This window comes from Gasterosteus aculeatus, chromosome 17 (genome assembly GCF_964276395.1).
Source record: "Gasterosteus aculeatus chromosome 17, fGasAcu3.hap1.1, whole genome shotgun sequence".
Classification (NCBI taxonomy): domain Eukaryota; kingdom Metazoa; phylum Chordata; class Actinopteri; order Perciformes; family Gasterosteidae; genus Gasterosteus; species Gasterosteus aculeatus.
The window spans coordinates 678,075-689,951 of NC_135705.1; the positions used below are offsets into that span (position 1 = coordinate 678,075).

Sequence of the window (11,877 nt, forward strand, 5' to 3'; positions counted from 1 at the left end):
TTTCTGGTCTTGCTAAGCTAACTGCTAAATGCTGTATCCTGACAGTTTTATTTTTACATTTTAGCAAAAGAAGTGTTTTGATGATAACAGAACCGATAAAGAAAAAGTAGTTTATTGTCTTTGAAAAGGTTTCCTTCCGTGGAGAAAAGCTCTTCACAAGGACCATTTTCTCAATCTTAAGACACGAGCAGTTCGATTAGACCCAACAAGAGCCTCTTCCAACTCATTATATTCATCACATTCCAATGGCTCCACGATGAGAGGAAACGTAAAAAAAGAAAGCGTACCGTAAAGTCAATTTCCCCATTATGTTTCATTTCCTGTCGAGCCAGCACACTTTCACTCCGCCATTAATCATGGAAAATATCGCCATAAATCATAGGTGGAGATTTGAATCAGCTGTTTGTATGATCCAGAGCCTTGTATCTGAGATGGGCTAAGGCGTGTAAATGTGTGATAATTAAAGCCAGGCGCTGTGTGTGGGGAACACTGCTTCCCAATGTGCGGTTAACAAGCCTCAGGTCCTCCCTCGGCTTACACGCCGAACACCGCCAAACACTTCCACCTCACAGCGGCGGGAATTTCTGGGACTGCTCTTTTATTTTTATTATATTTAGGATGTTTGAAACTAATAATTTAATGGGAACACTTGTACTGCACTGAAATAACCGTCTTATTAGCACGTCGCTTGATGCTTCACCCGTAGCGTCTCCCTGTTTACATCACATGTCATTTATCTGACGCTTCAAAGCAACTTTCAATAAGTGGATTCAACCAGAAGGACACAAACTCAGAGGAACAACAAAGTGCAACTTCATCAAATAGGCCGATTTACAACTTGCTGCAGGTAAGAGCCGTAATAAGGACAATGTAAGTGCTGCAGCTACAATCCCTTTGAGGACTTGTGATTAAACGTGTTCCTTGTGGCCGCGCGGCTTCGCTGGTCTCCACTTTTGTCCATGTTTAATTATTTCTTGAATTATTGCCATCTAATTTGATTCTGACATTAATGTTCGTGTCCAGTTAAAATGTTTATTCCCTATTTAACTTGCACTAGACTTAGTATTTTATATACTAGTATGTTAACTATTCCCCTCAGTGATTGCAGTGCATGTCCATATATAATAAATACTTTGTCGGGGTCTTTTGGCAGAAGTAGAACCAACATTTTAATGAAAACAAATTGAATAAAGAAAACGCCGGGGTACAAATCTCACAGGCACCGGATCCCACTGGGACGCAGGGACAGTGTTTCACGGAGGAACCGGCAAAGACACCAAAGACCCACATGGTTTAAATACATTGGGAAGGTGCAGGTGATTGGACACAGCAGGGAACAACTAGGGACAGACAATCACACACAAGAGGCAAGAAGATACAAAATAAAACAACAACCCAAACACTGTAACATATCAGGTCACAATAACTGGGTTTAACATATGTGCTAATCTGCTGACATTCTGCTGACATTCCCGACACTTTGGGTCATTTCACGATCACCAGCATGTTAACACGGAAAACGTCGATGGAGAAGATGACACCGCTCAGCATCGGCGTGTTAGCGTGCCAATATTTCCATTTAGCGCTTTCCCCAGTTTACACTTCGTCTGGTAACTTTTTGAGTTCGTCATACATACGTAGAAACACTTGAAATGTACCAGTGATGAAGTTATTTTTAGAAACATAAGTGCTGTGTTCTCGTGGACGTGGGTTTGGTCTTGTTTAAAGGGTCTCAGGCAAAGATAACAGTAGAAATACGTCTTATCTGTAACTGGCGTTTGTTGTTCGCAGCTCAACTCGGGTGAGTGAACGAGTTCCTTCCCTAAAAAGAATGAGCTGATTGTTCACCAACACACAAATCACAAGCTGTAAATCACCGACTTTAAACAAACACGTTCACCCTCTGACTCGGTGTGTGTGTGATGGGGGGATGGGGGGCATTGGGGGCATTGGGGGGGCATGACTGGTAACGGTGGAAGCAGACGGCCGATCAGAATGAGCGTTTTCTGGCGCTTTGCTCGCTGCCGTTAGCGTGACACCGTGAGCTGCACACAAGTGAAAGGAGGTCGAGGTCTGCGAACGGGACGCGAGGTTGGCTGTGAAACGGGCCGCGTTCTCCTCCTCGTTCTGCGTAATTACATCTACGTTGTAGTTCTGAACGAGGGACGTCTGTGACGCCTGAAATGAGACGGTGCCCTTTTGAATGGAGCTCCATGTATGTGCACAGTTTAACGTTTTGCGGTTAAGATATTCATACTGTCATTATTGTTTACAACCTCAAACCAGCAGCACCTGGCTGCTCGGCCTCCGAGTCACAGGGAGCAACAGTTACTGCCTGTTTTTACTGGCACCGGCAATAATGATGGTGATAAAATAAACTGGAAAGAAATACCGACTGTTGTTCTTTGGTAGAAATCCACATGAGTTTTGGGGTCTCAGAAAGCCGATGCAGATGTGGAGACGTGAGTGACTCGATACCCTTGAGACTCAGCAGAAGACCTGTTTCCTGGTGATGCTGAGAAATGACATTCGGTTGCTCCTGGTTCTGTTTCACATACTCTGAGTTAACAGTTTGTGTTTTGTGTGCCTTTGCTCCACAGAACCCTTGTGATCACATTCCTTCTGCTTGATTGCTGCTTTTAAGAAGCATTTTTGATGATTTTTAAGTTTAGCACGTTGACTGATATTCAAAACACAACAAGGACCTTGAGCCTACGTGGTTCGGAATGTTTTTGGGATTTAAGGGTGGAAAAGCTGCTTTTAATGCCTTTTCTTGTCACCCATCACCGGACGTCCTGGTTCTTCTTAGAACTCACCAGCATCTCACGGCGGTTTGAAAAGCCACCGTCAGAGCGAACAGTCCCGTCGGCTTGGATCGCGCTTTGGCATCTGACCGCCTCGTGAATTCCTTCGATAGTTTAGTCTACAGAGTCCGGGGGGGCAGAGGTTCCGACTGATAGGAGTTTGGAGCTCAGACAATTAGACATTTTTTATTGAAGAGTAGTTTATGCAACTTTCCCACATTTGGAGCAGGTCAGACTTGCACTCCATCACTGGCCTGTATTTATACATCACGCATTCTTTGCATGCTTCATAGAAGAAGTCTCGGATAAGGACTCTTCCTTGTTGCATCTGAATGGCAGATTAGTGCTGGAGAAAGGGCATTTTTGAGTATATATATATATATATTTAGTATTTTTCCACACAGAACTTTTTACACCAATCAAAACACAGATACAGATCTGAGGAGAGCAAACACAAGCAGTTACAATCTGTTCTGATTCTAATGTCAGATCACAACGTTGATCATTTGGCTCCTCACCGAAGTGGCCGTCACAGAGCATCGCTGCGGTCAGTCTGGCTCGCCGGTATCGGCTGAGTCCAACGCGCTGTCCTTTGCTACCTGCAGCCACAGGACTCCACCACCATGTCCTCGTACTGCTTGTAGACCACGTTGTTGGCCGAGTCGATGTAGAGGATGCTGATGGGGCTGAGTCGGGTCGGCACGCAGCAGGTGGGCGGCGTCGACTCCGGGTCCATGGAGTTCATCAGGGTCTGTATGATGGCGTGGTTGGTGGGCTCCAGGTGCGAGCGGATGGGGAAGTCGCAGACGCCGTCGCAGTGGAAGGCCTCGTACTCCAGCGGCGCAATGATCCAGTCGTCCCAGCCCATCTCCTTGAAGTTCACGTGGAGGCGTCTCCGGTGGCACCGCGGCCTCGTCTGCATCTTCACCACCTGGTGCTGCGGCGGCGGAGGCGGCGGCGGAGGTTTCTTCGCCGCCCTCGCCGCGGGAGCTCGCCGCGTCCGCCGCTGCGTGAAGAGATATTCGTAGACGGTTTTGTTGTCGTGGCCCGAGCGCGCTCTGATCTCGTTGTAGAAGAGGTCGCGCTTCTTGCTTCGGCCAAAGGCCAGGAAGAAGGCCTTCTCCTTGGTGGTCCTGCCGGGTCGGGCGAAGCCCAGAGCGCGCAGGTCCACGGGGCGGCCGCCTCGCTGCTCCAGCGCCTCCAGCTCGAAGCACAGCTGCTGGGAGTGCTGCTGGTTTCTGAGGCCCCGGAAGACTTTCCACACGTCGAACACTTCCCAGCGGAGCAGATCCTCGGCGGTCTTCGTCTGCAGCGCCGCGGCCGGCTGCTTCCCCGACGCGCAGGCGTACAGCTTCAGGCACGGGGCCGGGACGCCTCCGCCGGGGGCCCCGCGAGGGCCGGGGCGCCTCCTCAGGATGCGCAGCTCGGCCCCCAGGAGCCCGTCTCGCTCCAGGGAGCTGACGTTAAAGAGGTACCTCTGCCGTCTGAGCTGAGGCGCCCGCTCATCTGTGAGGACAAAGACAAAGACGCCAGAGATCAGGCGACGCCGCAATCGATCATTCAACAAGAAAAATCTAACTTCTCCTGAATCCTCAGGAGGATTCAGGCTTCTCTTTGTCACACAGGATGAATATTCTCTCATTTTGAGCTGTTGGACATTTGGAAAACATCACATCGCTCACACACACACACACACACACACACACACACACACACACACACACACACACACACACACACACACACACAACATAGGTTTAACAAAGCATATTCAGTAAGTAAGTAATGTAACGCAGGAACGAGCCGAGTGGTGTGCAATGTTTTCATTTGTCGTTGAGGGAAAGCAGTGAACTTCTAAATGAAATCCAGCAAAGTAACCTCACACACACACACACACACACACTCACACACACACACACACTCACTCTCTGCTCGTTTCTTCTCACGTCATTCTCCTCTCCCTCCCATGCAGGACTTCAGCATGCATGCAAGTCCATTAGAACCAGACAAGGAGACAAGGAGACAAGGAGACCACATCAGACCCGTTATTATGGACCTGCAGCTATTTAACTGTTGATAGACGTTAACCAGCATCTGCTGTGGAGGAAACAAACCATTGGGAACACACACACGCACACACACACACACACACACACACACACACACACACACACCCTGGCATCTCTGTGTGGAAGATCTAATTAAAGCTCAAACTGAAAGTCCTGTACTTTAAAAACAATGGATGAAACTATCAGGGCTTCGTTTTTAACTCAAACTGGAATTATTACATGAACAATATGCCCCCGAATGAAGGAGAGGTCGAAAGGCAAAGAGAGGAAGTGGGAAGTGAGTCAACGAGAAGGAGTGGGAGGGTTGGGGGGGTTGAGGACGTCAGTTACACCTTCGCCCCCGCCGCCCCCCTCCACGGGCGGAGGAGGTCGCCGGCGACTTGCTGAGAACACGCTAAACAAATAAAGCCCAAATTAAAAGTACATCAAGTGCTTGAAACGTAAGCCTTTGGCTAAATATTAAACTCTGGTCATTTAAACAATGTTCTAAACAGTTTTACACCGTAAAATAACATGACACTGGGGGGCCACCCTACTTGTGGCTGTAGGAGTGTTTATTTACCCTCCGGAGGCCGTATATCACTGACAGCAGCAGATGAACATGTAGCTGTGAATAAATACGTACATCTTCAGGGGCCCCTGGAGCTGCAAATCCTGAGTATTTCTCACTAATATTTAATATCCACGACTGAATAAGAAGAAATCAAATTGTTGGTCACAGGTTTTGTTGCATCTGAGGTTTCCCGCTTGTTTCCAGTCTTTATGCTAAGCTAAGAGGCTCCAGCTACGTCCTTAGCAAGCAGATGAGTATCCTTCCCCTCGGCTCCAGATGCCCCAGCTCTCCATCATAGACCCCCAAAGACAGTCTGCACTCAGTTTATTGGTGACCTCCAGACGGGGGCTTGACCTCGGACCGGGATTTGACCTCAGGGTCTCTCCACACATCCAAACCCCTCGCTCGACATGGGTCACCTCTCAGGACTCTATCAACGACAGACATGGGTCAAACCACGGCCAACATAAGACCGGAGACCATCACGCGGGGTGTTAATGGCTCACCGTTCATTACGGGACAACAAGTTGTGTTCATGTGGAAATGAAACGAGAACCCAGAAGTGTGTGTGTGTGTGTGTGTGTGTGTGTGTGTGTGTGTGTGTGTGTGTGTGTGTGTTACCTTGTCCTTTATCCACGAAGCTCGTGATGGTGTTGGCCAGGCCCGCGTCGTGCTGGGCGCTGCTGTTCAGGTCCCCGCGGGACAGGGACCAGTACAGCGACAGCATGTAGTCGTGGGGAACGACCAGCGGCTGTCCCCGAGGCGCCTCCCGGTCGCTCCCTTTGGGGGCCTTTCCTCTGACTCCCCGCTGCGCCGCCAGACCCGCGTGCTGCGCACGGGTGGGTTTCTGGGGAGGTCCCGTGCGCACTGGAGCAGATGCACTGGCCCTGGAAGCACCTTTTGCCAGCTCCTTCCCCGGTGAGGCGACTCCTCCGACCGCAGCTGCCGCAGTGGCGACCCCCTTCCCTGCCGCATGTGCGCTAAACCCCGCGGGAGCGTGCGCTTTAACGCGAGCGTGTCCGCCGGGCAGCCAGGCGCGCGCTAAGCTGGCCGGTGCGTCCCGCGGTTGCAGCAGCGGTTGTGCCCGGTCCGCCGGCACCGAGGACGCAGCGGGGCGGCTTCTGTTAACCGTCTTCTCGCCTTTGATTAGCGGAGGCTGCGCGCGGATGCGCGTAATCCTCGCCGGGTTTACCGGGGACGGTTTCCACGTCCCCGGAGCAGTCACCGGTACCCTGCCCGCGGTTCTTCCGTGCGCTTGCTCTCTTTCCCCGCCGCCGGTCGTGCGCCCTTTTGCCTCTCCAGGCCGGTGGAGATGTGCGGGGTGGTGGTGCTGCTCGGTCGGTCTGGTCCGGCTGAGCGACCCGAGGACGGGATGCAGGTCGATGAGAGTCCAGCAGCTCAGCAGAAGAGAGAGACGCGTCACAACGTTCATCCTAAAGTCCTTGTGCCTCTCGGCAGGCCGGCATCGTCATAAACAGCAGAACTAAACGAGCTGTGTGGTTAAAAGAAGAAGTCCCCTCTGCGCGCGGCCGGAGGTCAAACAAAGCGCGTCCCCCGTCCCCGGGCGGCTGGAGACATTTGCACGGTTGTAAGAGCAAAGATGTGGACTATGACTGGCTTTGATAAGTTGAAGAAACAAACCCTCATCCTGCCATCTGTCACATGTCAGAAGCATGGCGCTGCAGAGACCCGGTCCGTGCGCGGACCACAAGTCCAGGAGGATGCTGCTAAGAAGCTTCTTTAAAGCCCACTTTCTTTTTTCCAAGAGAGGCAAGAATGGCGTCATGCCGCTGCCTCCGTACCCCCTCCCTCTTTCCCCTTAAAGTTTGAACTCCGTCCAGTGAAAATATTTCTCTCACACACCAACCTGCAGGTGCGCGACAATCCTCCAACGAACGTGAGCGCGGGAACTGGAAACGGAATTCTCTTAATTACCGCGTGATGTCATCTGTCCAAACTCATTTAACAGCAATAACTCTTCTAATCTTCCTCCCCTCTTTCCACCGATGACTCACTGGAGCTTTAACACAAAAAGGCACAACCCCCCCCCCCCCCCCCCTCACCACCACCATCATCATCATCATCATCATCATCGTTAAGAAAAAGAGAAAAGAAAAACTTTGCACTATGTCATCTGACGTGAGCACACACACACACACACACACACACACACACACGCACACACACGCACACACGCACACACGCACACACATACACACACGGCAAAAGGTTTGTGTCAAACTAAAATATGGTGATGACCTCACGTCACCAATTCGTTACTGATTGTGTTGATGCCAAACTAAGTTGGTTTTCACCAACAATATAATGCTGCGTTCACACCAAAAGCAAAGCGAATCTTCGCAGCTTTATTTGCACGAGTTAACTCGGTGGACTAGTTGTAGTTAACTCGCCCTCACGCTTTAAAGCGCTGGAAAGGGGGCGTGGCTTATCTTCGTAGCTTGCCTCCGTCAGACACCAGCTGACCTACAGTCTTCATGAAGTGTGTTCAGCTTTGAAAGCAGGACGGCGGTGATGACGAGCAGCATCTCCACGCTGATTGGAGAATCAAACCTTTAAAATAAATCAATACTGCTTTATTTATAGATAACTAATCAACATTCATGTAATGAAGTATTGTCAGGTTCATAAGACGTTAAGTCAAAGTTAACATTTTGAGGGAAATGAATCTAAATGTGCTTAAGATCAGGGACTGTTGTTGCCATGGTAACAGTGAGCATCATGTGGTGAATGTTTACAATCCTCCAGTAAAAATGAGGTTTCTTTTTAATTAAATCATACAACCACCATTCTCATGATTCATACGACCACTAGAGGGCACTGACTCGGCGACTGACACTGTTGTTTATCTCAACCTTCATGTGGCCTTTAAACAATTAGATGACAGAAAATGGAGCGACGGCTCACAGAACCAAACCCACGTTTACCTTTTATCTCATTTTGCTTCGCGAAGGACAGCGGGGCCTTGGCTTTGATCTAAAAGTCTTTGGCAGCGTAACTTACGATGGAACCAGGAGCGCCAGCTCAGCGTAATAATTTCAGTTTAGACCTGCCTCTTAATTAGCGGCCAGAAAGCTTGGGTTCAAATTTGGAGATTTGGGGAGTTGAGGCGCGTCTCTGGAGGTTTGAAACCAGAGCTGTTGGAGTGTTGCTCTTTCCTCCTCGTTCAATCCGTGTCCTTCACCGCTTTGCTTCCTATGAGGGCACGATGGATGAACAGAAGTGATTGGATAATGCGAGGCTGTCACAGATCACCTATGAAACCAACCTGAGTCGATTCGACTAAACCGCCAGAGGATGTGAGGAATGGTGGAAGGCCGGAGAGCTGCAGCACAGAGGAGGCTTGAACAACTTTATGTTCGCTCGAACTGTAAAATGCCTCCCGAATAACACATCTCTGCTGCATTAAGTAAACTGTCTCAGTTCTAATTTCAGCCCAAACCGGGGACTTCATAAGAAGATTATTCAGACAATAAGACACATTAGCAGCGACCAAATCAAAGCATCAACCGCCTCTGACTTTAGTTTCAGTTTCAGCTGTTACCTTTCATCCTTCTTTGCCCAACAAAGAAAATTAAACTAGTAAACTGAAAGCCAAACAGACCATTTAGCTATTTTGAATGACTTATGGATAACGTTTGACCTGAAAGTGGGGCTGGAGGAGGCCATATTGTTAGCATGTTAGCATTCGTATGGTGTATAGCTCTCATTCATTTCTGGACTTATCTTTTGATTCCTTGAGATCGGAATTTCAGAGGTCGTAATCTTAATTTACTTATAACCAGTGAAGAGGACCACATCTGGACTGAGGAGGACATAGAGACTGCACATATGTCTCTTGTTTGGGCCCCGCCCCCAAATATCCCAAATATATTAGAGACCTGTCAATCAACAGTTAGCCCCGCCTGCTTTATAGTCTATTTAACTCTAAATGGACCGTCATTTTCTAAATGAAAATAATTTGCAGGTTCTAAGTTCCTTCAAGAGACATTGTACCATAAATTATCAACTGGCGGTCCGGTTAAAAAATGCCTAGGGGCAAAACGGGGACCAGGGACACAAAACGTCAACAAGACACTCAATAGACCAACAAGAGACAAAGGACACACATGGTTTAAATACACTGGAAAGATGGACACGGGAGGAAACAATCAGGGACACGGCAGACAATCACAGGATTGACACACAAGGCAGGAAGGGGACAACGAGAGAAAGGAAACTACAAAATAAAACAGGAAACAAACTTAATGAGGGGGAATATGTTTGGCAATTGCCTAAATGTTGGAATGCTTCTGTAAAAAAAAAATGCCGTAACACGATAACCACACCAATTGGGATTTTTGTGTACGTCGACACCAAGGTCAGGAACTTCCTGTCTCAAAGTGATGCAGAGAAACTAGTTCTTGTTTCTAGACTGGATTACTATAATTCTTTGTTTTCAGGCTGCTCTTGTAAATCTCTTAAGCCTCTCCAGTTGATTCAGAATGAGTATTAACAAGAACTATGAAAAGGGATCATTTCACTCCTGTATTAACTTCTCTGCACTGGCTCCCTGTTGAATCAAGAATAGATTTTAAGGTACTTCTCCTCACCTACAGTCCAGAAAGTCCACATTCCTTGCAGACTTTCTCTGAGTCTTCTGTCCCCTTATGACCAGAATAACTCGCGAGGCGGGTGTGGAGGCTGATATTTAGATGGACACGGGTAAGTGACACTGTTAAAAACCGTCTGCCGTGAGGTTAGACCAATAACAATAAAGAGTCAATTTGTTCCCACTCACCACGCCTCCAGAACGGGGGCCTTGGAGACACGTCCTGTTGGAAATCTGCCGCTGTGTTTATAAAACATCATTCCAGCGGGGGAAAAAAAAATGTTTAGATGGCAGAAGAAATATAATATATGAATGGTTTGGCTGGACAGATCAGGTCAGTGGGCCATTCTTTACTGTACGATGGGAAACATTCCTCTCTAATTAAAGTTGCAAAAGCAGCTGATGAGTGAGAATATATTTCAATCCCTTTGAAATATCCTCAACATAATAAACTCCCACTACATGTTCAGGATCCTCATTGAAGATCATTGTCATTTTTTATGTATTTTAATTCAGTTCTATGTATTTCATCCCCGTAGTGTGTTTCCATGGAAGGTGTGATTTTAAACAGACTGAGCGGTTGTATTCAGACACTGTACTTTCAAAATGCATATATCTCCTTCTACCTGTAGTGCTCTATATCGCTGGTATCTACATGGATATATCGCTGGTATCTACATGGATAAATCAATGGTATCTTCATGGATATAACGCTGGTATCTACATGGATATATCGCTGGTATCTTCATGGATATATCGCTGGTATCTACATGGATAAATCAATGATATCTACATGGATATATCGCTGGTATCTTCATGGATATATCGCTGGTATCTACATGGATAAATCAATGATATCTACATGGATATATCGCTGGTATCTTCATGGATATATTGATGGTATCTACATGGATATATTGATGGTATCTACATGGATATATTGATGGTATCTACATGGATATATCGCTGGTATCGTCATGGATATAACGCTGGTATCTACATGGATATATCGCTGGTATCTACATGGATATATCGATGGTATCTACATGGATAAATCAATGATATCTACATGGATATATCGATGGTATCTTCATGGATATATCGCTGGTATCGTCATGGATATAACGCTGGTATCTACATGGATATATCGCTGGTATCTACATGGATATATCGATGGTATCTACATGGATAAATCAATGATATCTACATGGATATATCGCTGGTATCTTCATGGATATATCACTGGTATCTACATGGATATATCACTGGTATCTACGTGGATATATCGATGGTATCTACATGGATATATCGATGGTATCTTCATGGATATATCAATGATATCTACATGGAACACCACAGACATTCTGCTCCATAAGAACTTTAGTGTCATTTGTTTCTCGACTTTTACCGTTTTGTTTCTCTTATTTTCACAGTTGTTTAACACTAACCAAGCGCCCCACTTCTTGGAAACGGCTCTTTTTTCTTTTCACTGCAACAGTCGACACCTTCCAGCTCTTAAAGCCCCTCACTGTGCCCCCATCTGCTCCGTCTTTTGACAGAAGTTCTGCTCCCCGTCTTGTGTTTTCTTTTTCTCCGAGACTCGGTAATTGCCTTGAAACCAAAACCCAAGGTCGGCGAATGCGTATTTACTGCATTCCGCTTGTACCAGCTGCTCTTCCAGTGCCCCCTTTTGGCTAATATAAGCCAGGGCCTCCTCTGGGAACAAATTGGGAACATCCAGTCCGCAATAAGTAGTTTACAGGTTGCAGATGGGCCAAACAATGTGACACTGATCACAGCAAGAGGCTGTTTATTGGAGGATGAGTCAACTGAAACACCACA

At 47.5% G+C, this 11,877-nt stretch overlaps 1 protein-coding gene across 1 annotated transcript; it reads right to left on the reverse strand.

The window, feature by feature from the left end:
- Window positions 1-1,144: 1,144 nt before the first annotated feature.
- On the reverse strand, window positions 1,145-7,010 carry gdf5 (growth differentiation factor 5). Its single transcript, XM_078092627.1, has 2 exons — window positions 6,048-7,010; window positions 1,145-4,310 (listed from the first exon to the last, which is right to left on the reverse strand). Exons 1-2 carry the CDS (start codon window positions 6,856-6,858, stop codon window positions 3,400-3,402), a joined length of 1,722 nt encoding a protein of 573 aa, XP_077948753.1. The 5' UTR covers window positions 6,859-7,010; the 3' UTR covers window positions 1,145-3,399.
- Between the last annotated feature and the right edge of the window lie 4,867 nt (window positions 7,011-11,877).